Source organism: Trachinotus anak, unplaced genomic scaffold, assembly GCF_046630095.1.
Source record: "Trachinotus anak isolate AG129_WGS33_773 ecotype Australia unplaced genomic scaffold, CSIRO_AGI_Tana_v1 ptg000003l, whole genome shotgun sequence".
NCBI classification, from domain to species: Eukaryota; Metazoa; Chordata; class Actinopteri; order Carangiformes; family Carangidae; genus Trachinotus; species Trachinotus anak.
This window is the reverse complement of record NW_027273854.1, coordinates 9509657-9535894: the sequence shown is the minus strand read 5'-3', so window position 1 is coordinate 9535894 and position 26238 is coordinate 9509657. Positions and strand designations below refer to the sequence as shown.

General features: G+C 41.1%; 3 protein-coding genes across 9 annotated transcripts; 2 read left to right on the top strand and 1 right to left on the bottom strand.

The window, feature by feature from the left end:
* Positions 1-10309, top strand: hgs (hepatocyte growth factor-regulated tyrosine kinase substrate). 6 transcript variants are annotated; one of them, XM_071472967.1, is made up of 20 exons: positions 1-160; positions 1914-1998; positions 2164-2239; positions 2404-2496; positions 3370-3487; positions 4250-4302; positions 4512-4580; positions 4726-4850; positions 5717-5801; positions 6030-6128; positions 6219-6314; positions 6457-6495; positions 6590-6754; positions 6859-7072; positions 7171-7343; positions 7434-7574; positions 7990-8173; positions 8318-8454; positions 8548-8730; positions 8914-10309. In XM_071472967.1, the coding sequence occupies exons 1-20, from the start codon at positions 124-126 to the stop codon at positions 9016-9018; spliced, it is 2277 nt and encodes a 758-aa protein (XP_071329068.1). In that variant the 5' UTR covers positions 1-123; the 3' UTR covers positions 9019-10309. The 6 variants fall into 6 exon arrangements, with proteins under 6 accessions (XP_071329068.1, XP_071329049.1, XP_071329062.1 ...); XM_071472948.1 differs by having other exon boundaries at positions 5690-5801; XM_071472961.1 differs by having other exon boundaries at positions 3364-3487; positions 6862-7072.
* LOC139615134 (methyltransferase-like 26 B) lies at positions 9765-12007 on the bottom strand. Of its 2 annotated transcripts, XM_071472989.1 has the most exons (7): positions 11879-12007; positions 11589-11791; positions 11205-11367; positions 10985-11044; positions 10802-10869; positions 10610-10688; positions 9765-10527 (listed from the first exon to the last, which is right to left on the bottom strand). In XM_071472989.1, exons 2-7 carry the CDS (start codon positions 11786-11788, stop codon positions 10480-10482), a joined length of 618 nt encoding a protein of 205 aa, XP_071329090.1. In that variant the 5' UTR covers positions 11789-11791; positions 11879-12007; the 3' UTR covers positions 9765-10479. The 2 variants fall into 2 exon arrangements, with proteins under 2 accessions (XP_071329090.1, XP_071329080.1); XM_071472979.1 differs by lacking the exon at positions 11879-12007 and having other exon boundaries at positions 11589-11856.
* Positions 12008-13115: 1108 nt separating this feature from the next.
* Positions 13116-16121, top strand: mrpl12 (mitochondrial ribosomal protein L12). Its single transcript, XM_071472921.1, has 5 exons — positions 13116-13305; positions 14230-14428; positions 14545-14619; positions 14858-14995; positions 15509-16121. Exons 1-5 carry the CDS (start codon positions 13247-13249, stop codon positions 15623-15625), a joined length of 588 nt encoding a protein of 195 aa, XP_071329022.1. The 5' UTR covers positions 13116-13246; the 3' UTR covers positions 15626-16121.
* Positions 16122-26238: the final 10117 nt, after the last annotated feature.

Here is a 26238-nt window from a genome sequence, read left to right as displayed (position 1 = left end):
CGCTACACAGCTGGCTCCGTGGCTAACACAGAAGCTAGTAGGCTAACCTCAGCGGTGGAAATATCGGGAACCCGTTGACCAAACAAGACACCTCGACAGCGACTTTGACACTTAGATTCTAATATGGGAAAGGGTGGAGGCACATTTGAGAGGCTTCTGGGTAAGTTATCTGTACATTTGTCAACTTGATGGTTTATTAGCCAACTGTGAGTCAAAGTGCGATGTTTTCCAGCGTATTGTTTTGACAGACACTGGGGCTGTGGCTCTCAGGCCAGCTAATTTTAGCCTGCTAACAAATTCGCCTCTATTGTTTGGAGGCCCAGTTAGGCTCACTAAATTTAGCAACCCGGCTAAGTAGCGAGTACAGTAGTATTTGCCCGTTATTTATTTATTTTTTCAAATAATAATATAATCAAACCAGTGTCTTTTGTGTTATCTTTGAGCTGTTGGTCAAGAAAGAAAAAAAACAGCCTGTCGATTCCCTTTAGAGGAGTTCATATCAGCCTCAAACATGATAATATACAAACGTAATTTAGTAATTCAAACCAACAGTAATAATGTTATTGTATAACTGCAGACATGACTCGGCTGTAAAGGCATACAGCCAAGCACATTATCATTAATGACGTGTACTGTTGTCTTGAGTTTTTAAAGTCCACAACAGGTTGATTAACTAGCTGCTAATTTCCTCCCAGTAGAGATCAACGTTACACTGAATTAGAAGTCTTACCATGAAAATACAGTTGACAAATTTAACCTTAGATGGCTATAATTAGTTAACCCTGGCACTGTCTCAAGAGAAAAAAAACTATTGTGTCATACCATGCAGCTGCGAATAGGTGATTACATGAATGGTGTTAAAAATGGACACTGAATGGACATCAGATAATAGCAGAAACAGGCAGAGAATAATTTATCACCAACCTCTGGCAGTTGACACAGATGGCCAGATTAACCTGCTAGAGGCCCCTGGGGTAAAAATGAGGTGCTGGTGCCCCATAAACCCTCAGCTGATGATAAACTACTGGCTCACATGATGAAGTTCTTGAAACTAGTAAAATGTAGACACTGGGCCTCAAGATTGGCTATAAAGCAGAACTCCATGTTAAGACTTGAAGCATGTAAGGTGACACCGTGCCATAGCTGTGTATATTTCCATATTGTCAAAGACACAGTTAGTCAAATTACCCCAAACCTTCAGCTTTTAAGGTTGAGGCAGTTGCCCCAAAATCAAACGTCTCAACACTTAAAATAGAACCAGGAATAAGACTATTTGCAGAGGGGGTGCCGGTAGTCTCATTGAATATGTACAGTTATGGCCAAACTGCTTGAGAATAATTTAACTAAAAACACTTAAATGAGTCCAAATATTATGTGACTGGATTCATAGCCATTTTTGAAACTAGGTGACATTTACAGTAAATTGCAATGAAACAAAAAAGGAAATCACAGATGATATCCTGTCTCACATCACAGTGTCATATACCACAACACCACAACATCAAACTTGTGTTACTTCATAAAGAGCCCGGATGTAGTCTGCTTATTTCTGTCATTAGTATTATTAGATCTGTTCTTCTGCCTCTGTGATTAATGTATGGCAGTTCTCAGAGAGAAAAGATCACTGTATGGTTGCATTGCATCAAGAAGACACATTACACATATCACATACATTAAATATTAGAAACATGTTTCTGCATAAGGAAACAGAATTTATCCAGGCTATAAACTATGAAACATTTTTAACAAAAACTGAACATTGTAACCCTCACGAAGGTGGGAAGTTTTAGCCAGGTGTTCCTAATAACCCTTTCCTTAAGAATGGGGGAAGCTTGAATTTTAAATGACATGTTGGTTTGGTGTAGCAGACAATATACCAATATTAAATCCTGAACTATCTGTACTAATTGCAGATAAAGCCACCAGCCAGCTGCTGCTGGAGACTGACTGGGAATCCATTCTGCAGATCTGTGATCTGATCCGACAAGGAGACACACAGTAAGTGATTCTGCCAACTTCTGTCTGTGTACATATTCAAATAGTTCATTTGACAATTAGGTTTATCCTTAAAACATTGAAGAAAACTAAACAAAAAAAGCTGCATGCCAACTTAAGTTATTGCCTGGAATTTCTTTTGAGCAGTATATGTGTTTGTCCTCGCAGAGCTAAATATGCTATCGGAGCCATTAAGAAGAAGCTGAATGACAAAAATCCACATGTGGCTCTGTACGCACTGGAGGTAAGATGTGTATAGTTTAAAATGCTGCTGCTAAATTATTTCTCAGCTGGTAAAAAATATATATTATAACATGTAAAAAACAAACTAACTGAAAACCTTCAATTCTGCTGTATATTTTCCATGTGTTAGTGTGCTATTTTGTCTCAATGTGTCCTCCCCTTCAGGTCCTTGAGTCAGTAGTGAAGAACTGTGGTCAGACTGTCCATGATGAGGTGGCGAGTAAACAGACTATGGAGGAACTGAAGGATCTGCTGAAGGTCATTTTGTTTTATTTATTTCTGTGGCTTCACACTCCTGCTGTTGAATTTCAAATATAGTGCTCTCAGTCTCTGTTTTCAAGTGGCTTTCAGTGTGTTTTCATTGTGAAGCTTAATTTGATCACAAAGGACCGGAACCGTTTATTTACAGAAACAGGTTTATCATTAATTAAATATCATTCATTAATCCGATGCTCATTTTTTTTGATTAATTGAGTGTTTAGTTTACAAAAGGTAAGAAAATAGAGAGAAATCCTCACCACTCTTTACTATAGTCCAGGGTAACATCCTCTAATATCTTGCTCTGTTCAACCACCAGTCCAAAACCCAAAGGTATTCAGTTTACAATGTTATAAAACAGGTTGTTTCACCTCTCATCAGATTAATGTCTGTGCAGCTATGTGTTAGTCACATACCCTTCTCCATCAAAGTAACAATTAGTGGAAAGTTTGGATATAGTCCTTTCAACCTCTTAAACACAGACATGGTGAGCTGTCTGACCACATTATCACCTTTCCCACCCACTCTTTCTAATGGATAACTGCTCGCTGCTGTCAGGCAGCTGGCTGCATCACAACATGAGCTAGCAATATTTGACTGGGTCTTAGATGTACCATGTGACACAGGCTCCTGCAGCCCCTGCTGGTTTCCACTTCCTGATGATGTCACTGCCTTGTGACAGGAGGGTTTTTCAGACCAAAGCAGGGGACTTCCCACCTGACCTCTTGTCAACAGACGCAGTGTTGTTTGATTCATTTAGCACATACCGACGTTGAGTGACAACAGATGTGTAGAACATAAAAACAAGAAGGACTTTAATGTGTAAAGTCACATTTGCTTGACTCTGTGTGGTTCTTTTACCACCAGAAACAGACAGAACCAAACGTCAGAAACAAGATTCTGTACCTGATCCAGGCGTGGGCTCACGCCTTCCGCAACGAACCCAAATACAAAGTGGTTCAAGACACCTATCAGATAATGAAAGTGGAAGGTAAGTGGGCAGATGCACATATACTGAATTTATTTTTTATCTTCACTCTCACCTACAAAAGGAACCTAAGGACCGAGTGTAAAGACCCAGATAGATATTTCTAACCTCGTCTTAGCTCCAGTTAACTTTAAGTCATTTATTCATAGTCATTACATTTCCAACAATGTTTGAAACTGATCCTGAGATTTTTCCCTGTTTCATGCAGGGACCCTGTGTCATTTTCAATGGTACTTTTTAGTAAACAGCAATTACTACATGTTGTTTGCTACAATTCATTTTTTCAGGGTGTCCGGAGGTTTTGAAAAGTCTTAAAAACCATTCAACTCTATCCACTCAAAAAAGGCCTTAAAATGTGTTGAAAGTTAAATTTACAAAGGTCTTGAATGTTTTTTCTTGCCTGCTATAGACACTAACATTAGTTACTGTTTTTTTTTTTGTATGTGGTTGTGGGCTGTCAAGAGACATCACACATTTATAAACTACAAGTGAGACTGGTATAACACAGGGTTATCTGGTTCAGGTCATGTTAATTGATTACATATACTGTATATTACTGGGAATTAGTTATATGCAGCTAGAAAGTACTGGCAAAATGTGATATACATTTGATATGCTTAGTAAGTCTTATTGTTCCTACTGGTTTTATTGTGAAACAAATGGTATTAAAATGGCCTTAAAAAGTCTTACATTTAATTTGGTGAACACAGCACAAACCAGTAGCATACTGTACACTCAACAGGTCCGAATTTCTTTTCTCAACAGGTCATGTGTTCCCCGAGTTTAAGGAGAGTGATGCCATGTTCGCAGCTGAGAGAGTGAGATATTTTGTTTTTCTTGTCTCACTGTAGTAGAGTTCCGTTATTAAGGGAGTGTTGCAGCATCAATGTTATGGTAAATGAACAAAGAACTGTTTAGAAGAGAGGATATACTGTCTGTACACCGAGCGCCAGTGTTTTTTTTTTTTTTTTTTCTTTCTTCCTTTGTTGTGTCATCATATCTGGACTAATGTCTGTCTGTCGTCTAGGCCCCTGACTGGGTTGATGCTGAGGAGTGCCACCGGTGCAGAGTCCAGTTTGGAGTTATGACTAGAAAGGTAGGCTGGGCCTTCTTTTAACTAGGGCACTCGTAGATTATATGGTTTCCTTCATTCAGCTACAGTGGTGTGTGTGTGTGTGTGTGTGTTTATCTGTAGCGCATGTGCGGAAGTTGACCTCGATTTGTGTTCTGTGCTTTTCCAGCACCACTGTCGAGCCTGTGGCCAGATTTTCTGTGGCAAGTGTTCGTCTAAGTACTCTACCATTCCAAAGTTTGGAATCGAGAAGGAAGTGCGTGTGTGCGAGCCCTGCTTTGAGCTGCTTAACAAGTGAGTCCAGTGCAACGTGTGAAGTATGGTGGGCATAAATGGTAACCCCAGTGTCTGTCTCCAGCAATGTAGAGAAATACTTCATTGCAGTATGACATTTTTGGTATTATAGAGTCTTCTCATGTGTTTATTGTGGAGCCTAGATAGACACTGGTACATTTTCTTCTGTGCTTTATTATGGTGATCCTTCGGATAAAATATTTCGTGTATTGCATTGTCTAAGCTTATGGCACTCTATCGAATTATCTTTGCTCACCTTTATTCATGATTTGAACATCACTTTTTGTTGACATGGTGAATTTTTCTTTCACTTTTGTTACCTTCAATAAACAGGTTGTGTTTTCCAGCCATTTTTAATGCATTTTCTAATTTTTTAGATTTTTATTATTTTTTTTTTTAATATATTTTGTTTTCATCACAATGAATTTCACCCAGTCCTTAGCAAATTTGGTAAGGGACACACGAGCAATTTTAATGATACCGGCTTGCATCTACTCTGAACAGTGCTGTAAAATGTGATAGCATTTCGCCTAGAAGTGTCTCAGCCAGTTCAAAAATGTCAATAGTCATAACTCATTGGTACCAAGTTATGAGGAACTGTTGCACAAATTCTCCAAAACTGTGTGATCAAAAGCAGACACAAATCTGAATGTAGATTGAAAACATTAGGACATTTCCTACTATTACAAGAGCAAATTTTCCAGTGCTGACAGAGGTGTGCGCTCCCTGGTTCCTTTCTTGTATTGTTCTGTTCTTGGAGAGTGATTGCTGTATTCATGTAGAATGCTCTCCTCTGATTTAAAAGGTTTTTGTCCTCCCTGATCCCTTTTCCTTACCAGCCACCCCTCCCTCTCTCCTCCGCTTAGGAAAGCTGAAGGGAAAGCACCAGCCTCAGGCTCTGCTGAACTGCCTCCCGAATACCTGACCAGCCCGCTGTCCCAACAGTCACAGGTAATTGTTCAGAAACTATAGGTAGAGAAATAAGATGGCTTAGTTGACGTTTTATTTATGGACACACATATATTAATGTATTTTAATGATCCCCTTGCCTTCAACCTGCTCTGTATTAGGGTTTTTTTCATCCTGTCACCTGTCCATGGGTCTGTAGACTCTGGACTTTGTTTCCTTTTCCCCCATTTTCACCTCCTGGGTCTCACCATTGTTCGTCTCTCTCACCAGATGCCGCCCAAGAGAGACGAGGCAGCACTGCAGGAGGAGGAGGAGCTGCAGCTGGCCATTGCCCTTTCCCAAAGTGAGGCTGAGGAGAAGGAGCGAATGGTGGGTTGCACAGCTGAAATTTTACAGTTATGTTTTTACAGCCTGTGTATAGCGAAAAAAACTGACCCATAGCTGTGTGTGCAATTACAGAGGCAAAAGAACTCATACACAATGTATCCCAAAGCTGATCCCACCCCAGTGACTTCCTCAGCACCACCAGTGAGCACCCTCTACACTTCCCCTGTGGTAAGACTTCTTTCTCGCAAAATGAATTATTTACACTACCAAACATTTTTAATCATTCAAACAAAGTTGAAAGTTTTTTTTATTTTACTGGTTCTTTAAATATCTTTTTTACTGACCACTATGAACTGTGCACTCTCTGTAGAACTCCTCTGCTCCATCAGCTGAAGATGTAGACCCTGAGGTACATATGTTGTCCTTCTCCTGCATTATTATAGACTAATGGATATGTTACATTGTACTTACAATATTGATATGTCTGTTTCAAAATATTCCAGCTGGCCCGTTACCTGAACAGAACATACTGGGAGAAGAAACAGGAAGAGGCTCGCAAAAGTCCCACCCCCTCAGCCCCTGCCCCTGTGCCCCTGGCGGAGCCCCTTCCACCAATCAGTCAGCCTGTAGAAAGCCATGTTCCTGTCCAGCCAGTCAGTATAGTGGAGGTATATTGAAACACTGTGGAGTAGATGTAAGAAGTAGTAGTTTTATATCTAGCAAACCACAAATGACTCTCTGCTCTTTCCTTTCCTGTCGCCTCCGTCCTCAGCAGCAGTACCAGAACGGGGAGTCAGAGGAGAACCATGAGCAGTTTCTGAAGGCTCTGCAGAATGCCGTCACCACCTTCCTTAACCGCATGAAGAGCAACCACATGCGTGGGCGCAGCATCACCAATGACAGTGCTGTGCTCTCCCTCTTCCAGTCCATCAACAACATGCATCCACAGCTGCTCGACATCCTCAACCAGTTAGATGAGAAACGATGTGAGTGTTAGCCGTTCACGAGCACATATGCACTTATGCGTTTCTGTCTCCCTCTGTGGCTAATCTCTGCACTATCAAATTGTGTATGTCATTGGCAGTGTACTATGAGGGCCTGCAGGACAAGTTGGCTCAGGTGCGCGATGCTCGGGCAGCTCTCAACGCCCTCCGTGACGAGCACAGAGAGAAGCTGCGCCGAGCCGCCGAGGAAGCAGAGCGGCAGAGGCAGATCCAGCTGGCACAAAAACTGGAGATCATGAGGCAGAAAAAACAGGTGACGAAATAAGGCTCTCCTGTTTGAATGCAGATTGATACATTGTTCACTCTCATGCTCACTCGTGTTTGTTTTTGAACCCGCCCACAGGAGTACCTGGAGATGCAAAGACAACTGGCCATTCAGCGCCTCCAGGAGCAGGAGAAGGAGAGGCAGATGCGCCTGGAGCAGCAGAAGCACACAATCCAGATGAGAGCCCAGATGCCTGCTTTCTCTCTGCCCTACGCCCAGGTACACACTGTACCTGCACTGATGTCTTACACACTTGTTCTGCTGATCTCAGTAGCTGTAGTTCCACAGTGTACTTCATCATGAACTTTCAGACTTAACTACAACCACATACTGCTTGTCCAGAAGTTATCCAGGCCCCTCATACAGCAGTGGTCCCATGAACTTTTGATTATTTAGGATTTAAATCCAAACTATTTCTATCTTATCTAATGTTACTTATTAACAGATTTATTGAGATGGTAGCACATCACATGAGAATGAAAAGCTGTAGAAACCTGAGCCACAGTGTCAACAGTTTTGTTATTGTACTGGCCAGGTATTGTATTTAAAATAAAATGGGGATTTAGACAGTACATTTACCTCTTCATAAGTTTTCAGAATAAGCCTGACAATGTATGTATATGCTGTTACACAGATGCAGTCTTTGCCCCCCAACGTGGCAGGCGGGGTGGTGTACCAGCCTGGTGCTCCACCCAACTACCCAGGCACCTTCAGCCCTGCTGGTTCTGTGGAGGGCTCACCTATGCATAACATTTACATGAACCAGCCTGGGCAGACTGCACCAGCACAGTACCAGGCCATGCCCGGTGCTGCCACAGGTGAGGAATGTCAAACTGGAAACTTCCTGATTTACTCTTGATAGCTTTAGAGATAGAAAATCTGTGTTACATTCGGTCATGAAGCATTTGATGTGATACTGAAGTATGTTTATTCAACTCTCATCCTGTGTGCGCTCCCTCCAGATCCCAATATGGTTAATGCATACATGTACCAGGCTGCAGGCACCAATGGGCAGCCTGCTCCTCCTCCTGGCCAGGCTCCACCCACCACTAGTCCACCCTATTCCAACTATCAGCCCACCCCCTCACAGGGCTACCAGGTCTGATTGACTCCCACATTCAGTTTCTGATCGCTACACACAGCACTGTACCAATACTTAATGAACTTTCCCATGAATCTTTCTCTTGTGCAGAACGTTGTCTCACAGGCCCAGAGTATGCCTCCCATGTCCCAGGCTGCCCCCACTAATGGTATGGGTTATATGGGCTACCAGCCATACAACATGCAGAACATGATTTCAGCCTTGCCGGGACAGGACCCCAATATGCCCCCCCAACAGCCGTACATGCCAGGCCAGCAGCCTATGTACCAGCAGGTCAGTGGTTGATTATTTCTTGCTTTGTTACCTCCCAACGCACTGTGGTAAATCAGCCAAGCTGACACAAAAGCCTCTATGTTAATCATTGATTGGTATCTTTATTTTTACTCTTCGGTGCATCCAGTTTATTCTAATCTTACTAATCTCTCTATTTTTACTTGTGCATTCCTTTCTTGCCAGGTGGCGCCACCTGGTGGCCCGCAGCAGCAGCAGCCGCAGGCACCACAGCAGACCCCCCAGGCTGTGCCGGGCAGCGCAGAGGCACAGCTCATCTCCTTTGACTGAAAGCCTACTCGCGGCAGGGTCTGACACACTACACCCTCTCTCCTCCTTTGGTCTCTCCCCTCCCTGTCTGGACTCTGAGGATGCCCTCTGGAAACACACACACACTCTCACACACACCTTCTACCTTCCACCTAGCTGTGATTTTGTGGCAACGTGAAATATTGTGATAATGTTGCAGAACTGTTGCTCTCCTTGCCTCCCCCCCACTGAAATATGGTGAGGTGAAGCTGCAAGAGAGGGCACCATAACCCAGACCACCCCCCACCCTCCTGCTCCCTCTTTCCAGCTGATATGTATGTAGTAATTCCTTATTAAATGAATAACTGAAGCTCAGAAATAGTCAGTGGTATTACAGTTAAAAATGAATAAGAAAATATGATAATAATTGAGGAGAAAAAAAAAGACATAACCATCCTTTGCCTCATATTTTTCTAAAGCAAAATTTGCATGTTAAATTTGTATTATTTTCTGGAATGGAAGTTAATTATTGCAACCTATGCTAACAGTTTGGGCAGTGACTGAGGGACATCTGTATGTGCTGTTATGCGTGTGGATAAAGGATGATGTCTTGGGAGAGGAAGTATAGTCAAAGACCTGAAATAAATGGCACTAACTCACATCTCCATCAGGTTCACAGCTTGACATTCCAATTGTAGTTTTCAGTTCTATCCGTTCTCATGCACACAGATACAAACGGGGTCATCAGTCTTGTTTGGCATTTATTTGTTGTGCACTGCTTGGGACTCTTTGAGTGTCTTAATGTAGTTTCTGAGATGATGAAACATGTGGCAGGGATTATACATTGTGGGAGGAGTATTATAAAATTAGTTGGGAGGTCGTTTAATCCTCACTAAATATACTTTCATAGATTAAATCATTGAAATCACACAACTAGAGACCATAAAATAGTCCAGTAACTCTAAAAGCATCCTGTATCCCTTTTTTTCCCCTTCCCTTTTTTTTTTTTTATAATGAAAAGGACTTTTAGTTGCAAAACGTGAAAGAAGCATAGGACAGCCCATTCTGTGCACATTCAGTTGTAACAGTCACAGACGAGGATATCTACATAGTATATACAGGTGGGCAATCTTTTCTCAAGTGTACTTGGCTCTCCAGAAATGTGGAAATGCTTGCAGGGTGGACAGGATGTCCCGCATGTATGTATCACACACCCAATCAGTGATTTCTGTAACCTTTCAGTTGTGTGAACTTCTTTATTCCATCATACTGATCTGTCTGACTTTAAGGTAATTTTAAAATTATATTTAATAAATATCTGGTTCTTATTGTCCACTTGCCTCATCTTGTTTTTTTTTTCTAGACTCTTCAATTGAATTTGAAAAGAAAGACATATATGGTATGACAGCCTTTATTAATGTAAATACAGTGTTTCATATAAATTGGACCTTACAGTGTGCAAATAAGAACATTTTTAAATCTCCATTGTGCACTTTGGCTTTTTTAAAGTTTTCTGAAGATGAGGCATTTGTAGTATTCTTCCATCTCAACCTGAAAATGAAACATTACAGGAGTCAAAGCTATATTATAATTACTATAAAGTAGTTACTCAAAACAACCATATGTGACTCACTATCCTCTCCATACGCATCCCGTTCCCATAGGCCAGCTGTCTCAGTACGTCAATGTCTGGGAGCCCCCACTCTGGATTCCTGTGTCACAGAATTAGACAAGCCAGTCTCTTTACATCATACCAGGAAAGCTACCAGTACATATTGTTCTTATGTAGTTGTATATTCCTATAGTAAAATAGACGCCCACTCACATTTTTCGAAGCTCTGCATCCAGGTGTTCATTGCAACTTGGTGTAATCGTGCCATTAATAGCATACACCTGAAACATATGTAAGATTTGGAAATCTGTTTTTAAAGGCCATTAGTGACCTTTTCACAATGACATGATGATATTTTGAAGGCATAATATACCTAGAACTAATGTCGGCACATACCCCATATGTTACTAAAAGGCCATTTTGTCTGAGCATCTGACCTGCTCCACTGAAAACACCCTTAGAAAATTTGCAACGCAAAACAAAGAAAGAAAAAGAAAACGGGTATTAGCTCATTTGAACAGTTTTGAGATTCTGTTTCATAAATGAACCAATGCAGCACAACATCATCAGCCTATTAGCTCAACATCTCCAGCTGTTTTTAGGTGACCGGGCCTACCTGTGCTGTTTTGAAGGAGCTGTACTGCAGCAAGTTAATGGCAAGAATAACATCACAGGAGTTGCGAGGAAGTCCTGCCCATTTCTCCCACGGTTCACTGGCATCCAGGTGGACAGGTTGCAGTACTGTCTTAGCATGGGTTGCAGCAATGTATGCCTTGATACTAGAAACAAGTCATGCACACTTAATCTTTGTTGTTTTTGTTGTTTTGTTTTTTTTCATACATCACTTTCACATCCGTATATTAATGTATGAACTGTTACCGGCTTACTGACGCACAGTTGACAGTGTCACTACTGTAATTAGTCATTTGGCTCATTAACAGATTGTTGAATGAGTCTGATGCACATAACTAGTAGAAGCTTTTCTCTACAAGACACAAACCTGTCCCGAGACTCCTCTTTGATATCTGATGGCTGCCAGGTGACAAAGGGCATCTTCTGGGCAAAGCGTATTACATGCTGCCCAGTTCCCGAGCCCAGCTCCAAGGCAAACAGCTGCCTGTGGGACTGGTCCTCCAACACATCTTCAAGCACTGAACAAAGATCCTCCCAGTTCCTCTCAGCCTGAGGAGACAGCAGCATGGTCTGAAGGAAAGAAGCAGAAGGACATGTCACCTTGTTATGTGCAGCCTGCCTATGCATTGATTTTCTCTCTCAGAGGATCCTTCCTACCTTTACTTGTGCTGCTTGACAGAAACGAGCTTGGAAATGGCATATTGGTGGAGGCTGGATGTGGTGGATGACTGTAACAGCAGATGGTTGCAGAGATTACGTGGTTAAGAGGATTCCCTCTGTGCTCCTCCCCAGTCCAGCACTGGTAAAGGTACAGGTAGGATGCAGGAAAACAGACAGACAGAGATCAGTTCAAGTCAGACAATACAGTTGTGTCTGAATAAAATGGAGCAACTGCCGCACTTAATACTAAGACAAATCAACATGATAATCATCCCCATAATGTGTGGTGTTATGTTGCATGGGATTGTATCATACCTAGGCTCTCTGTGACTGTGAGTAGTAATGGACAGATGGAGAGAAGCGGCATCACAGTGATGTCAAAAATAAAACTTGTAAAATAGAAAAAAATGTATTCACTTCTATGGTTTTTATTTGAACACAAAAATAATTTCTTATGACAGATACACAAGATATCCAGAACACTGGATCCTAAAATAAGTAAATACTACCCCTGCAGCAAGGAGACTTATACCACCTCCAGACCCCTCAGGTCTGTTGACCAATCACTGCGCTCCATTCCACACACCCAGTTAAAATCAAGCTGATTCCACTGTTTCCATTTTTTATTGTTTCCATTTTGTTATGGTTTGCCACTCACTATTAGATCTTTTCACTTCATTGTTATCTTTAAAATACCCATCTCTTTTTTTAAAAAATCCCTTCTATTCATGTCAACATGAAAAAATGACTTACCACCCTCCATCTTTTGTTTGTTTGTGTTTTATTTGTTCGCTGTGCAAGGCTGTTGTGTTTGAGTTTATCCAGATTTTATATTTGATTGTATTAATTGAAACAGAGGACTGCAGAGTACTCATGTATTGCTTGGCATACACCATCAGTGAGAACAGGCTGTCGCTGGAGTGGCTATTGTACTTCATTTCAATTGAATTTCAGCTTCATGTTGTAACTGATACTCCATCACTTTAAGCACAATCAGATCATAATTTACCCATATCGCATCAAATAATATATCAGTGGTTAATTATTTGGTTATCTATTAGAATAAATCTAATGAGGTTAAAGTTACAGCATTTAAGTTGTGTAACAGGATCATTTATTTATCATTTATTTACTGTATTCGGGGGACAATTGAAAAGTACTGTAAAGAACCTTTGCTGTAGTTTTTTCATTTTGCGTGTCCCTCACTGGCCCCCGTAGCTTCTCTCACGGTTCACGCAAGGCATTGTGGGTAGGTCAGGCGCCATGTGCTTTTGAGGCAGAGGGGCTGGAAGGAGACCTGGCTGCGATAAACTTGGCTTGTTTTTAGAGGGACACCGGGATAAACGGCTTCAGCTCACGTTAAACATGTACTGCACCAGACGCTGCCTCCGGACCGCACTGCGGGCTGCGGCGACCACACACCGGTACGTAACGTCCTCTGAGCGGGCATCAGTCAGTCATGTAACACCGGGGGCAGCGGTAACGGTGCATCAGTGTCCGACTGTCTGCTTCTTCAAGGGCAGACAGCCGCTGCCTGCTGCGGGCGATTCTGGTGGTTAAACGGACGGTTTGCTTGTGTTATTACAGAAAGTGTGTTTTTTTTTTTTCTGCAGTTGAAAACAAGTTTCGCGTTTTACGGTTGCGTGCTCTGTAGGTTAGCTAACGTTAGCTCGGTAAGTGCACCCCCTAGTTAAAGCTCCCTCACAGGCTTAAATTTCAATACCACGACCCAGTCACGGTTGTGTTGTGGAACATTTTGTCCTTGTTCTTCGCTTGTATTTTGTAAGAAAAACACAAATGGCAGTAGCTGTTGGATACCCTCCCCCAAATAAGCACCTCTGCTTCTGACAGCCAAGGTCACATCTGAGTCACTTGAAGTGCATGTTTTTACTGGTTAAATAAGCGCGACCTCCATCTCCTACTTTGTTTGTGCACCGCTGTACACCGAGCAAAGCTGTGGCCACTAATAACAAGTCAAAACGGTTGGGATTATTACATTTGGCCTGCGTTGGTTAAAGGTGTGAATCTATTATGATCCAGTCAGTTAAAGTTATCAGTAGCGCCATAAATGTAAATACACTCCTCAACCAAGTTCTGAAGTGTAAGTCAGACATGAGACACCTCCCACACATTTGGATGCCAGACAAGCTTTGGAAGGCTTCACCCAAAGCGAAAACCTCTTATCTACCCGTAAGGCTGAGAACTCATCAGACACAGATCAGTAAAAACACAGGTAGGATGTATTCTGATGTGCCAGATGTGACCTGCAGATGTTCTCAGCGTGAATCTGCAAACACTAAAAAACCAGACATAGTCAGTAATTTAATTAATCTATTTTCATTTTCCAGGCAACAGCTTCAGCGGCAGACACCAGCCCTGTGTGCCCTCAGACTTCTGAAGACCAGTCCAGCCCCTCATTCAGATGCCATTGCCACCCCTCCGTTAGATGGAGCACCCAAGCAGTATTCCCCCAAAATCCAGCAGCTCGTCAGTGACATAGCCAGCCTCACGTTGTTAGAGGTGTCAGACCTGAATGAGCTCCTCAAGGTTTGTGCAACACTTTAAATACTGAGATTAAACCACGGTGCGCTTTGTCAGACAGGCTGTTGTGATCCACCCGTTTTGTCACATTGAGTGATTATGTCTTTGTCTTTGGATTGTAGAAAACTCTGAATATTCAGGATGTTGGAATGATGCCAATGGGGGCAATGGCAGCATCAGGTGTACCTGCAGCTCAGGTGAGAATTAACCCACAGAGGCTGGACAGTAAAATGGGAACATCATGCAATATAACATTATCTACTTCCAAACCACAAGCTACAAATTAAAAAACTGACTGGAAAAGTCAAATCAACGTTTCTCTGACGCATCATCATTTTCATGCCAAAGTGTCAAGGCTGCTTATAGAATAGCAGCTAATGGTTAGTTGGAAGTGCACAAATAAATACCTAACTTTTTTCCCCTGTGTGAAAATAGGCCCAAGAAGAGGAGGAGGCACCAGTCAAGAAAGAGAAAACTCACTTCACAGTAAAATTGACAGAATTAAAGGCAGCAGAAAAAGTCAAACTTATAAAGGAAGTGAAGAACTGTATCCAAGGCTTGAATCTGGTGCAGGTACGTCTCATCATCAGTGTTCAGTCCTGATCGGAGTCATTTAAAAGTACCCCGTAGAGGTTTTGACCACTAGTGATGCTGAAGGGCAATGTTTTTCATAAAATATACATTCCTGCCACTGTGTTCATGCTGTTCTGCTGATTGAGATTTGGTGTCAAATTAGCAAAGGTAGATGTGAAGAATGCAGGATTTAAAATATTTGAGAATCAGCTTTTTAAAAAAAAAAAAAAAAAAAAAAAAGATTTTATAAGGAAACTCAATGCATTGGTGGTGTTATCTTCACTGAAACACGCTGTTGCAGTTCATTTGTTAGTGCTGCTTCATAATTCAGACACGATCGCTGACATCCTGCTTCTGGAGTTTACAATGAAATGTTTAAGAGCAGACTCACTTCAACTAATGTCGGTGCCTTCAAGAATGTGTGTTTCAGTGCCAGCGTTGCAGACTGACTGATTACACCAGCTCCTGTAATGTAACTAAATTGGTTTTTTTTCTCTATCCTTCCTAAACCAGGCTAAGAAACTAGTGGAGTCTCTTCCCCAGGAAATCCGGGCTAACGTAGCCAAAGAAGAGGCAGAGAAACTAAAAGCGGCTCTGGAGGCAGCAGGCGGCACCGTGGTGTTAGAGTAGATCCATGTGCCCACCTGTTCTCCACCATTTCTGCTGCTCATGCACTTCGTCCTTCATTCTATTATTTCTTTTTTTTTTTTTTTTTTTACACAACAAAGAAGAGAGGATCCTTGGAAAAAAGGAAAGAAATGCCTTCTGACATGAATACTGTCTCATAACAGCGTCAGGTGGGGCGGTACCACTCAGACTGAACTTTCCAGGCGCACAGCCTCCACAAATGGCCGCCCCGCTGTTTGCTCGTCCATGTATCTTTCTGATACTCGTGTAGCAAACAGGCTACAGAAATACTGGCCTGTGTGCCAAGTAAGTCAGTTGATCATTCTGTGTGTGTGTGTTTAACTTTTCACAGAAGGAAACATTATGCCGTAGGGACATGGTCACCATTCTGTATGTTGACGAACACCAGATACTGTATCTAGTTGAGGGGGTGGCAGGGCTGAGTCCTTACATTGCTCATAGCATTGTTAATAATGTGATTAAAGTTGAAATCTCCATATTTTCCTTCTCTTATGTGTTCTTACGTTGATCTCATGGTTGATTTTATGCAAAATATTGGATATGCAAACTTTAAAACTTATAAGAATGAAACTGAAAGATGAGTGTGTGTTGTGTTGCTTTAAAGACACCGTGCATTTGTATATTGTAAATGAATAAGGAAGAAGTGAGTATTCTTATCTACAGTGGATTGCATGCTGTTTTACTGCTGCTGACCACTAGAGTTCACAAGATCTCTTTTATTGACCTTAGACAGGATGAGAGTGGCAGTTTCAACCACATGTTGTTCCTGTGTAAACTTGAAGATGAGTCATAATTATGCAAATCTCTAATATTTATAATTTATCCTTTGGAAATGTACAGTGTCATTTGTAGTTAGACTAAACTGAAAAACCAACAGTTTTAAAAGTATAAAGTAAATTCAAATTTGAAGTGAACCCAGCTCATCTCAAACCCTCAACATTATACACTAGTAGCCAGTTCAGTTAATATTTTGAAGACAGGATGGCTGACATGAAGCTCCAGTTGTTTTATCCTGGTGTCAGTGTTTTTTGACGACATATGGTCACCTGGTGGAAATCTGAAGTCACTGACCTCAAAGATCCACCTGAGTCCATCATAAACTGAAAGTCTTTGTGTCCCAGTAAGTTGTGACAGTGAGTCAGCATGAGCAGCACCGGAGTCCTGACATTCAGACATCACTTATTTTATTTTTGACACCTGTGCTTTTCCTGCTGTGGCCTGTAAAAATGTCAGCTCTCTAGGAGAGCACTACTACTCATCATCAGAAAAAAAAACTATTTTTTGAATCCACTTTCAGTAGCTCAGTAGGTCACAGGTGAAATCTGTGGCCTAAGGTGTATTGATTGAGACGTACAGTCCTGCATGCTTTCCCTCTTTGCCTTTTCTGTGGCACCAGTAGGGTGTTGTGTTTCCTATTTTATTAGGAAGGCTAATAGGATTAAATACTTACCAGGTCCACAAAGACACCTTATGGGTCGGGTTTCATGGGTGGCCTATATCAGAATAGATTTAGAATAAATCCAGGGCTCATTTTACATGGGTAAGAAAGACACCAATTCATCCACCCACATAGACTACACCTACGTTCAGAGACGATGCAATCAGCTTATCTTTGCCGCTACATAATGGTCCCTATATTACTTTTTAAAGAGGTTACCTCAAGGTGCAAGACCTTATTCACTGGGATAATCAGGGGATCAGTGTTGGAAACACATATTTAGTCCAAACAGTGTCTATTGTAAGCATTAGGCTGCTGCATTTACTGTTGCTTTAATTGTCAGTAAATATGAACCTCAACCTGTCTTTGATTATTAAAGCAACAAAAACTGTTAGAGATTCTGTGCCACAAGAAGACCACAAGAAGATTTTTAAAAAGCAGCGCATCACTCGTAGCATCCTACACACTGCCGTTCACTTTCTGAGGCTACATTGCTGTTTTTTTGCCTAAATCGCAAGGCGCCTGAGAGAGTGTAGGATGATGGTTGGATGGATGGGAGTGAGGAGGAGATGACTTGCAGCAAAACTGTCATGCTGAATTGAAACCAACGATAGATGTGTGGAACGCACTTCAGTCAAATCCCTCGAGAGGCCTTGGCAGCTGAAACCAGGAGAAGTTTCAGACCAAGCTCCTTTGACAAGCTCCTCAGTGTGCTTTCCAGTGTCTAACTCATAGACACTGGAAAGCACACTGAGGAGCTTGTCAAAGTGCTTTGTTGTAAGGTGTCCTACAGGGAGGATTAATTACCCAGAAAAGCATTCGTGGATGAAATACAAGGATTAAAGTGAACATGTGTATTCAGTAAAAAAGGAATAGTAAAACAAATTTTGATATTGAAAAACCAGTATATGAACCGCAAAATGAAAAAAAAAAGAAAAAAATCACATGAGAAATGGACAACACAAATGGAAATGCACAGGTTCAAAAAATTGAAATGCAAAATCTGAATCATCAAAAATGGCCCTAAAATGCAAAAAGAAGTGGAAAAACATTAGAATCAAAAATGTAATTTTAAAGAGAAACGGCATTAAAAAAAAAATAGAAATGCTCTGTAAAAAGTAAGCGTCTTAGGAAAATGAAAATTGAATTTAATATTTTGCATGAGGAGGAGGAGAAATGTACCATCATGGACACCAGGGGGAGTGTGGACATCACTTGTTAGAGGAGTTTATTATTTCCACCTGTGCTTTTACTACAGTGAAAAGGATTTTTTTTTTTTTTTTTTTAAAAGGCTTTTCCCTTCATCTGTTTCACTTTGCAAAAAAAAAAAAAAACAAAAAACACAAGGAGAGAGCTTCGCACACAAGTGACTGTAAAAACTTTGTGACTGGCTAATCATCCAGTTTCCCATCAGTGAGCAAAGCTGGTTTGTGAGATGGTTACCTGTATCACTGGAGGAAGACACAATAAATAAAATGAAGTCATATATTTAATTTTTAACCATACATAAATAACTGAGACACAAATATATCAAATTAGGCAACTCAGTTTTCAGACTCATTATTCTGGGCAGAATTCAGAACTTAAAGTAAACACAGACTACAAATCACCAACCACAATGTAACTATCCAGTATGGATGGATATGTATTGTGGTTATTTCTTATCATTTGGAATCTGATCTTGTCCATTCATACCGTACAGTAAGTGTAGTAGGATAAATAACCGAAACACCTCTCTGTATGATGCAATACAGTTCAACATATCCACAAACTGCAGCCTCCAAAAATGATCATAAAGTTGAATCAACTTCAACAAGCAAACTGCCAAACGAGTGTTCATAATAGTAATAATAATCAATGGCTGTTGTTTCCGTGTGTGCAGTACAGAGCGTTTTCTCATGACTCTGAGCAGGTGTTCAGTTGCTGTCAGCACACACATTGCAGTGCCTGGCTGCCCACTCATACCACTCATTTAAAATCACGTCTCAACTAAGAACCAAAACAGAAAAACTTTTGCTTTAGAAACTAGAAGAAAAGCATAAAGAAATTAACTTATTAACACCAGTATAGACTGTGAAGACATTTCTGACCTTGTGACCTTGTGACCTCTGATCTGCGTTAGCTGTATCTGTAACTATAGCAGCCGTCAAGCTGACTTACTATTTTTTACATTAGTCACTTCCTGTAGCTGAACTGGCTCAGCCATATGGTTATACAAAATGTCCAGCTGGTTATAATGAACAAAAATTCAGATTTACATTTGACTGTTGTGCATTTAAGAGGAACAGTGGCCATCAATCAGCAGCAGCCCTGAAGGAAAAGGACGAAGAGAGAAGCCTCAGACAAAGTTGTCCCAGAGACACTTTGAGAAGCCGACACTTTGCCTTTTCCTACTGACTTTGTTTCAGCAACAACACTATTTTGGTGGAGTCACCTCCTCCTCCACAGCTGCCTGTTTAACACCTCCACTGGATTTAATTAAGGTCAAAGATAAAGCTTGTTTAATTTTCAATTTAACCACCACTTACAGCACAATTTTTCTTTTAGGAAATTAGGAAAATGATCCACTTAGGCCTCATTGACCTGTCTGGGGTGCTTTTTACATGCCTCTGGATCACATTGTGGGAAACGTTAATGAAATTATATTCTCTTAAGTTTTATTACCCTCTCTTTTCCTGATGATGCTGGCTTTGAGAATAGCTCGCTGCTTTATAGCAACGGTTCAGTTTATCCAATCTCCTAAAATTTCAATAAGTAGACTCATCACTGGCAGTGTTGTGTCTGAATTTCCTTCATTATGACAATCGATACGCTTGTTTGGACACTTTAAAGTTCATAAAATGACAGAAGCATTTTTACCACAAGTCCACTGGTTCAATTTTGTATTCCCTCCCAGTCTTACCCAGCTACTGAATTGATTTCCTTTAATTCAGCTCTCTGACTGCATGTTTGTGTTAATGTTTAAAACAGGCTGCTGACATTATCACCGGAGTTGTGAGCTATCATTTTAGATTCGTATTTGAGCCAGTTTCATTGCCTTAAGACAGGACACGTGTGCAGGTGCAGTAGTAGTTGCTTTGCTGCTTTCATGTGCTCACTTCCAGGTGCACTTCCAGTCACAGCAGGGGGCTGAGGAGGGTGACGATTGTCAGCGTGGTGGAGAGGTTATCTGGCTCTCCACAGTGCATCCCTCTGCTGGCAGGTGGAAAACTACACACACACGCACACATTAAATTATTCACTCACTGTACATTCTCACGCTTCACCTTTCTGACATAACATTGTTTTTTTTTTGTTTTTTTTCTTCCCCCTAGACAACATCTTCTCTGTCACAATTTGCCATTCATGAGACTGTCAGGGACAAGATGAACAGAAGGAACAAAGGACTCATCCCTCTCTTCTAGAGAGTCCTGCTGGCTGCTTTTGGAGGTGTGTGAGTTACACATTTTGACAGTATTTGCCATCTGAGTTTTTATATTTTTACTTGTTTGTTAATGTTTTTGCTCCAGCTGGGTTTTATCCTGGTGAATGTCCAATGAGTTTGGTGGAAAGATGGAGATTTTTTTAGACAAAGATGGAGATTTTTTTTGGACCTTTACTTTGTACATTTATTTCATGATACCTACCCGAAGGGTACAAAAAAATCGCAACCTACAGGACTGTTGCTGGGGTGCACACAGTAGTCTGCTGTGGAAGGCTTAAATCTGCCTTAAAAACTGATGTAAAAACAGTTTTTTCACTACTGAAATCATAAATAAATCAACAGGACTGTTGTAACCTTGCTGAAAAAGTAATTCTTTCTTTTTTGTAATGATAGTAGTTCTCTCTTTTTTTAAAAACACTTAGATTTAGATTTGACTTCACTAACCAAAGAAGGCAGGCATATACATTTTTATGCACACCATTCAGGTTTGATAGGCCAATTTGCGATGAATTCAAACGCAAGATAATCACCATGAGGGTTACTCATCCAGACAATTAATCTTTCATCTCTCGTCTGTGCAGAATCACATCAGGAGCTTAGGAGGAAGTAAGTATATTTGAAAAATGGGAACATGTCCTCTCATCACACTGTGAGATGTTTTTCCCACCACTTACGCTCATGCGCGGGACGGACTGTTACGTGCTTGAAAGGACAGTGAGATCCATAAATGACGGCTTCACATTAAAGCTGAAGGTGCTTTCTTTCAAATGTTCCATCACATTGGCGAAATGCTCACACAACAACAACTTTAAGACGCACCTCAGAGTAAAAAAGCGATCAGTTTATAACATATACAAAAGGTGAGGAAGTGTGAGAAATGCGAAAGTCAAGTGAGCATTTCAATCATAATGGCACTGTCAGCAAAACTTGATGCCTTTCATTTGAAAAACCACGTTTTTCAGTCAGTGTGCAGGCGTCTGTTACTACACGAGGAGCTTAGATTGAAGAGCACAAACCTTTTTTCGCATTGACAGTGTTTCACTTCACATATTCTCAATTCTGCTGTTTGTTTTGTAGAATGAATGGGAAAACTGTTTTCTGTTAGCCACAGTGGCTTCTACTAGAGGCGCAGTGGTTTCTGACAGACAGGTGAAGACCTTGTTACGTGACTGTTTTGCGGTCTGTGTTCATTTTGTCCCTGCAGCTTTCTTCTTCTATGACCAGTCCAAACAGTTGGTTCTGGCTATCGACTGCCTGACTGACGACATCCTCACTCACTTCCTGGCCAGTGTGTTTGCAATAAGTGACTCGCCTCTGTCGCTTTCCCAAAATAAGACACCTTTTCTTTTCCTTTTATGTACAGGTGCCACAGTCCTGTGATGCTGACAGATGAACTCTAAAGTGTGGGTTTGTGTACAATATGCATTGGCATGTGATTCCTCTGCACACTCTGCGTCTATCTATTGCTGTGCAGCACGGTTGGGGTTACCTCACTTCTCCTCACTCTGGCATGTATAGTTTATTCATGGACTGTGGAGAGAACTACACAGCTTGACATGTCTTTGTTTTTTTGTCCTTGTTACAGTGCGTGTTTCCCTGTCTAACAGAAACAGCAAAGTTGCTGGATGTCATCATCACTGTGATGTTTTACATGACTCCTTCCAGTCAAAACCACGAGTCTTTCTACTTTTCTTGTGTAAATGTTGCTGTATCTTTAAACTTCTGTTTTAAACAGTCTCATCCCACACACAATCCCCACATTCATATTCCTCAAATAGCTGAGGCAGCATTTTGGTGCAGTGGTTGTCAGGAAGTGACTCTGTGAGGTAGCCATGGAAGGTCTTGATGATTTCACTTGTCTTCCATGTTGGACAGCTTCATTATCTCTGCTACTCAGATACCACTAACAAGATACCACTAATAACAGGAACCCAGAGGAAGTCACACACCGACATCTGTCTTAGAAAATCTATTTTCATGCTACAGATTCTTCATCCATAACACAACATGAAAGTGACTCATGCATATATATATATATATATATATAAACTGTACCATGATATATGTGAGCTATGGGCTGTCAGCAAATAGAAGGTTAATAAACTTGTAACCAGTGTTGTGTGAAAATGGAAGCTGTCTTCAAATTTAAAGCATCAAGTCTTAAGCTTTTTAATACTAGGCCCTCATTGCCCTCTGGGGGACAGTGTTACTCTGAAAAAATACTGTGCCCACATTTAGAAATACTGAGTATTTTTTTTTTGTATTGATGCAGACTTTGAGGTGGAAGATGTAATTTCCACATATTGAGTAGTTAAGATAGTCAAGATAACTCTGTTGATCCCTGATAGGATGTTTTGGTTTTAGATACGTTTCTTTTTTCCTCATTTTACTTTATTTTTCTTTTTTTTTTCTTTCTTTTTTTTTTAAACAGTGATGCACAATCCATCATGCTCAGCCTTAAAAGACACCTGATATTTTTGGTTGACCTACTGTCTATATCAGTGTCAGTATTTGAGCGATGAGAGCTGCCTTCAGGGTTTGGATGCTCTGTCTGTGATGTAAAAGTACAGCTCAACTTTCATACTGTAGACCAACCTGTTGAAAGACAGATATCAACCAGAGATGAATGTGTGTGGGCAAGAACATATGTAAATCAGCTGTTTTGACAGATAATATGATTTTGTCAGTTACAGTGTGGGACTCTCAAGTTGCCTATAGTTGATGGACAGGTTACATAACCCTGTTAAACCTGCGCAAAAAGTCATCTAATGGCGAGACTGTGATCATCAGTGGTTGTCATGGAGCTCGCTGAGAGAGCAGCATGATGACACAGGTGGGTAATGACAGATAATGCACCATATAAGAACCATACGTCTGCGTCCACCTTCTTTTTCAGCGCGTGTTCTGTTTAACTCTGTAGTGAAGCACAGACGCAGGTTTGTGTTTGTAGTTTCCACTTTATCAGGCACTCTATCACTGTAGAATACAGACTGACCACTGTGCTGGAAAACATCCATTGGGGATACGGTTAATGATGTTAATGATGCGTGCACACACAAGCACACGCACACACACACACACACACACACACACACACACACACACAGAGACACATAAACAGGCATAATATTTCTCTCTCTATCTTTGTGGGAAAGAGGAGCAAGTAACCTCAAACTTTGGTTTGAGGCTGAGAACTGACAGGCTGAATATCTTGGAACAGTCCTGACAAGAGAAACAGGATTTGAGATGTCAAATCAGTATAATTCTTACACCAGATGTTGTGGGTTCATAGTTCAACAAAAGACAAAAAATATATTTTAATGTTTGATTTTTGCCTGATAGGATGCTCACTGTGTATATGAGCAAATGGGCTTTGCAGCTCTTCTTCATGTCAACACAGCCACTCCCTTGAAGTCATCTGAAGGCGTTTCAGTCTCTGTGAGGGTCTTATCAAGCGGAGCACATTTCCCTCTTACAGAGAAACATGGCCTGTGCAAATACAAGACTAGAGAGAGTGTTGATAACTGTATGATGAAAAACATGCAAAGGACAAGCGTCCAATTTCATGGTGTGGAGACGGGACCATTAACAAGGTGTTCCACTGTTATAATAGTAAACACTGATAACATACTTACCTCTTAACGGAAAGTTAACACCAAAATAACTTATGACTATTGGATGTGACAGGATTAATCCATTAAACTGAGCTGAGATGTTTGGCTTTTGTGATTTTACTTGTCTGGCTGAACTGCCTTCGAAACAGCTAATATATTGAAGATGTTCATTTTCATCCTTGAATCAGGATTAGGTAAGGTAATGTAATGTGCCTCCTTAAGCAGCTTTTGACATATATGTTCAACCCAGAGTGAATGAACAAAAAGATTCATATATAACCGGCCATTCTCCAACATTTCCATTTGCATTTTGTACTCCTCTGCAGCCTTTAAAGGAAACCACATGCAGAGAAATCAATCTTTATTTGAAAGCGTGTCCCTGTCCTCAGCAGTCCCTAAAGTCCATATCCCACACCACGGGCACAAAGCTGTTCACCATTTGATGCAATAAAGATGAATTTAATTGCATTACATTTCCACATTCTCATGTGTGTGATAAGACCCAGTGGGATGACAAACATCCCACCGATTCATGTTGTCACAATCTAATTCACTTGTGTACCCGGCGGCGCAAAAATGAAAGTAAATGCACTGCAAACACAAACTAGCTACAGTATGTGTGACTTCTATTTTCAGACAGGTTAGTGTGAAGATTGTTGAGCATTGGTGCATCACTTTACTGTGGGCCAGTGGTGAGCGACGTCTACCTGCCCCCTCCTGCAGCCATTTCCTACAGGAAATCTCTTCTCCTCTATTCTTTCATCTTCCCCCCTGTCACTTCACTGATCACCTTTGCAGCGCCTGGCTTCACCAGAGTCCTCTTCAATTTTCCTTCTACACCTAAGAAGCTGCATCTTATTCACAGGATGGGTGATAGCTCTTCGATCTCCCTCGCTATGTTTAGGATGCTTCTAAATTGTGATTCTTTCTCTCATGGGCTTCACAACTGACCATTAGCTTAACCCTCCGCCTGAAATTATAGCTTAGGAAGCCTGACTAGGAACTGCAGACCAGTTTCTATGCATTTCGAAGTGTTTGTTATGGGTCTGTCATAAGGGCAATACTCAGATGGTGCTCCTTTTTTTAACCTTCTCCAAAACCAGAAATACGAGCAAAGGCATAAGGAATTGATGAAGACTCTGTTTGTCTGCTCTAACATAAGGTACAAATAGCATGTCTGGCTTCCTACAGTGTTACCTTGAAGGCCAGCAGCATTTCATACTATAGATTATGTTAAAATGCAACCAGATAATCTACTGTGTAGTATTTCCCTGGTATTCCCCATGCTGTGAAAGCTGAAGCTACTGAGGCGTAGTGTAGTGGCTCTGTCCTGCTCAGGTATGGGCACTCTGTCACTCCAGTAACTCCAGTCAAAACTAAATAGCATTTACCATAAACATTTGGTGCTCCGCATCCTAAAAGCCCCTTCACTTACAGGATTACAATTGGAACATGCTTAAAAATACAACCAATAAAGCATATATCTAACCTCTGTCTTTTTACACAGCATCAGAACATCTTGCACTTACTAAGTTGACTTGCTGACTTTAGCATCAAGCCTCAATTGTACTCCCTTGCAGACACACACGGACAGCTGCGGATACAACAGACGCATAGTTCTTAGTATACTACTGTCTACTCTGCTTAGAGGATGCATGCTTCGTTACATGTTCACAACCTACAGTCTCAACAAGGGTACAGTGACGTCTGCACAGAGCCTTGTGTACATCCACTGATGATGAAATTTACATCACTGCAGAAAGCCTTTAAGCCTCAGCCTTTTGCACGATGTCATGTAAATGGCCAAGATCCCTTTACAGTGTTTTACTATTGGTCGAAACTGCTTGCCACAAATAAGAAGCCAGCTTTTGTCTACATCTGTCTGAAATCAAGGACCTATTTTGTTATAAATAAAGGACCCACTGTTTAAGAAAATTGTAAGAAGTTTGAACTGTTGATTTGCCGCCGTTATCACTGTAAACTGCGGGATAGGAAGGCTTGTCAGGGACAGCAACATTAACAAAGCTCAACTGAGTTCAACTCCCATTGTCACTTCCAGAGGCAAGAACTGGGCCTGTCCCTTCATAACCCTCTCCCTTGTTACCCAAGTGTATCCGCT